Source organism: Calcarisporiella thermophila (assembly GCF_041956535.1).
Source record: "Calcarisporiella thermophila strain CBS 279.70 unplaced genomic scaffold VTP21scaffold_22, whole genome shotgun sequence".
Lineage (NCBI taxonomy): Eukaryota > Fungi > Calcarisporiellomycota > Calcarisporiellomycetes > Calcarisporiellales > Calcarisporiellaceae > Calcarisporiella > Calcarisporiella thermophila.
Window position 1 is genome coordinate 494,065 of NW_027192212.1, and position 3,889 is coordinate 497,953.

The 3,889-nt window shown below is 40.3% G+C and overlaps 1 protein-coding gene and 2 non-coding genes across 3 annotated transcripts; 2 read left to right on the plus strand and 1 right to left on the minus strand.

Moving 5' to 3' along the window:
• The first annotated feature begins 18 nt into the window (after nt 1-18).
• On the plus strand, nt 19-90 carry VTP21DRAFT_t217. The gene has a single exon. It is a non-coding gene; the product is annotated as a tRNA-Met (tRNA).
• A 1,170-nt stretch (nt 91-1,260) lies between these two features.
• Nucleotides 1,261-3,487, plus strand: VTP21DRAFT_5526 (uncharacterized protein; the record flags this gene model as incomplete). The annotated part of the gene is made up of 2 exons (XM_069396057.1): nt 1,261-2,919; nt 2,981-3,487. 2 exons carry the CDS (start codon nt 1,261-1,263, stop codon nt 3,485-3,487), a joined length of 2,166 nt encoding a protein of 721 aa, XP_069248094.1.
• A 211-nt stretch (nt 3,488-3,698) lies between these two features.
• On the minus strand, nt 3,699-3,770 carry VTP21DRAFT_t227. The gene has a single exon. It is a non-coding gene; the product is annotated as a tRNA-Met (tRNA).
• Between the last annotated feature and the right edge of the window lie 119 nt (nt 3,771-3,889).

Genomic DNA, 3,889 nt, shown 5'->3' on the forward strand with positions numbered 1-3,889 from the left:
CGTAACAATTCACGTGGAAGCGACGTGGAACAGTGGAAGTTCGTCAGGCTCATAACCTGAAGGTCAAAGGATCGAAACCTTTCGTCGCTAATCTTTTAAAATCGTATCCTTTTGATACTTCAGCAACTGCCATTTTCTTTAGATCTAGATAATCTTTCTTTTTTAACATACTACAAATGCCGTCCTTCACTAATGGCCGATCGGTAACAGACCAATATAATAGGATATGAAATCTGTGATTTTAGCATAAGTTGTTCTAAAAGTTTCCTAATATATCCTCATAACCATAATTTTATATTTAGGAAATATAAACCAAATATAAAAACTTAAATGGCTTTCCAATATTATTTCTACAATACATAGACCAAATAGGAAATAGTAAGATCTGTTTTAAAATTCTACTTATATAATTTCTTAATCATTTGATCTCTTATTGGAAACTAGGGGCAAAAACAAATGTACTTAAGATAAATGAATTTTGTTCGCATTTTTGTAAGCTAGGCGCTAAATTCTTAGGCAAGTGTGTGTAGCTTGGATTATTGAATCAAACAAGCTTGTACCTTATTCATCTCAATCTAAGCACCACTGTTTTTTTTATGAAGCATTGGATTCTCAATTCCCATCATATCTAAAACAGTGGTTTAAAGTTACTAATTCTCACCAGTTCATTGAAAATAATTGCTATTAAATGTGAGTTCTTAGAGATTAAGGAATATTTTCACAACTTTGTTTTCAACTCAACACTAGAAGCATGCAATAAGATTATTGCATACCTCTAGTACACCCTCTACAATGGTATGTATTACTAATCTTGATTCCCATCAGCAATATTTCCGATTTTGTCCTAATATAAGATTTTCCTTTTTTATTATAATTATGTAAATAAATTTCCGATATAATTTTCTAACGAACTATACCCTTTCTTTCGTTTATATTACGCGTACGGTCTCCTCTATCAAAGACCGCACGATACTGTTAGAGTCTCTGTAACATGAGCTCACAATATTCACTAAGGAATTTTCCTCCTATCTTCATTATGAATTGGGGGCTCTTTAGTTCCATTACTCTCCTTTTCTTATTCTGCTCAATAGCTAATGCGCAGACAACTTCTATTGACTATAACAAATACGTGGATTTGTTTATAGGAACAGGACCTGGAGGGTAAATAAGTCATAAATTTTAACTACTGTATCAACATTTCGCACTTACTTTATTTTTACTTTAAGGCATGTATTTCCTGGCCCCAGTTTACCCTGGGGAATGGTAAAGCCAGGGCCAGACATGGATAGCCCTGAGCCACAAGCTGGCTATTTTCTTACTGGAAATGTAACTGGATTTAGTCAGCTCCATACCGATGGAACCGGAGGTGGCGGCCCATATGGGAATGTAAATTTCATGCCTGTCACTGGAGAAAATTGGTCCTTAAAAGACTATTCAAGTGTACGTGTCAATGGCTCAGACACTGCTTCCCCAGGCTATTTTTCTATTGGCCTCAAACGCTATGGGCTTAAGGTAGAGCTTACGACTGCCGCACGCGCCTCACTTCATCGTTACACTGCAACTGGTACTTCTGCGCCCATTACCGTAATTATTGATATGCAACACGACCTCATGAAGAGTTATCAAGGAGGATTTGTGCGAGTTATCAACGACCATACTGTGGAAGGCTGGGGGACCTACCTTGGATCGTTCAATCGGGAAGCTCCTTTCAAAGTGTACTTCCATGCGGAGTTCGATCGAAAAGCCTCAAAGGGGAGATTTGGTGTATGGCGAGATGAGGTGATGAACAGTGGTCCTTCGGAGGCCAAGGGTGATAGAAACACACCAGTGGGGGCCTATTTCACATTTCCTGGCACCGAAAAATTGGTTCAAGTGCGTGTCGGAATTTCATTTATATCTATTGCCAATGCAAAGCAAAACATGAATCATCCTGAGGTGGGAGTGCCAAATTTCAATTTTTCAAGTGTACGCAAAAATGCAGAGCAGGCCTGGAATCGAGCACTCTCCCGCGTGCATATCGAGGGTGCAACAGAAGACCAGATGAAACTTTTTTATTCATCATTGTATCGGACAATGCTTATGCCAGTAAACAGGACAGGTGAAAATCCTAGCTGGAAGAGCACAGAACCATATTACGATGACTTCTACTGCATTTGGGATACTTTTCGGTGCTCCCATGCATTGTACACCTTGATCCAGCCAGATGCTCAGGCCGAAATGCTGCGGTCCCTCATCGACATGTCGCGGAATTACGGGGGCTGGCTACCAGATTGCCACATGAGCAATAATCCAGGGTTAATCCAAGGTGGCTCTAACGCGGACACTCTCCTTGCGGATGGAATCATTAAAAATCTAGGACGCGGAATCAACTGGGAACATGCTTATTCGGCAATGCTTAAAGATGCTGATGTAGAGAGCCCCGATTATGAACTGCTCGGCCGAGGATCGGTTGAATTTTATAAGACTCTTGGATATATCCCCAAGGATAATGAATTTGATGGCCAGGCAAAGCATCATTCGACTGCATCGCGGACTCTAGAGTATGCCTATAACGACTTTACAATTGCTCAAGCTGCAAAACACCTTGGCAAGATGGACGACTACCGAAGGTTCAAGAAGCGAGCGGACAATTGGCAAAAATTGTGGAATCCAAACGTTAGCGACAGCGGATTTACTGGATTTATTCAGCCACGGCTCAAAAATGGTTCATTTTATTTCTTCCATCCTCAATACTGTGGTCCTACGATGAACCGCCATAGTTGCTACTATGGATATCCTACCGAATTTTACGAGACCTCTAGTTGGGCCTATTCCTTCTATGCGCCACAAGATATTGCCAAGCTTATCGAGTTGATGCAGGGGCCCGAGACATTTGTGCGACGGATCAACAAATTGTATTCATCTGGATTCTATGATGTGGTAAATTTTATCGTAGGAAAACTGTGGCAATATTTGGATTCATTAACAATACTATCACTAGGGAAATGAGCCGGTATTTATGGTACCATATCTCTATATTTGGGCCGGGAGACACGACTTGACAGTGGAGCGCGTTCGCGAGGTGGTTATTAAAAATTTCAATACCACAAAATATGGCCTTCCGGGTAATGATGATGCAGGGGCCATGGGCGCTTGGGTTAATTGGGCTATGATGGGATTATACCCTGTCGCGGGACAAGATTTTTATCTGCTGTCTTCACCCTTCTTCCCTCTCATAACAATTGATCTTGGAGATGGGCACACGTTTACTATCAAAGCACACGGCCTATCTCCTACCAGCAAATATATTCAGCGTGCTACACTCAATGGGAAGCCTCTGAAAGGTGCCTGGTTCCGACACAAAGATATCATCCAAGGGGGTGACCAACCGACCTCAGCAGATACAAACACTCAAACGAAGGGATTGTTGGAATTATGGATGGGGGATAAACCTAGTGATTTTGGAAAATCCGATTTTCCGCCCTCCTCTTCGACAGAGAAAGAGTAAACTCTTCTTGTTTCGATATGACTGATACCACAGCACTATTTCTGACAATTAAAAAAAAATGTAAAAAAAATTATTTATTAATCGTGTATTGTTAAAATTAGTGTTTCTTATTTATGCACTTGCAATAGTACTAAGCAATTTGCCTTATAAAAAAGGGCTAACTATGATTTATATATATATTTCTGAGGCTCGATGAAAAACAAAAAATACATAGCGACGAAAGGTTTCGATCCTTTGACCTTCAGGTTATGAGCCTGACGAACTTCCACTGTTCCACGTCGCTCTCACGTGAATAAGATAATTCGAGTCATATATCAAGTTATCCAAATAAAATTTAAGCTCCGACATAAATAATAATATTTATGTCATGGGGGAGGGTTAGTGTAGTGGACTATCCCTGGG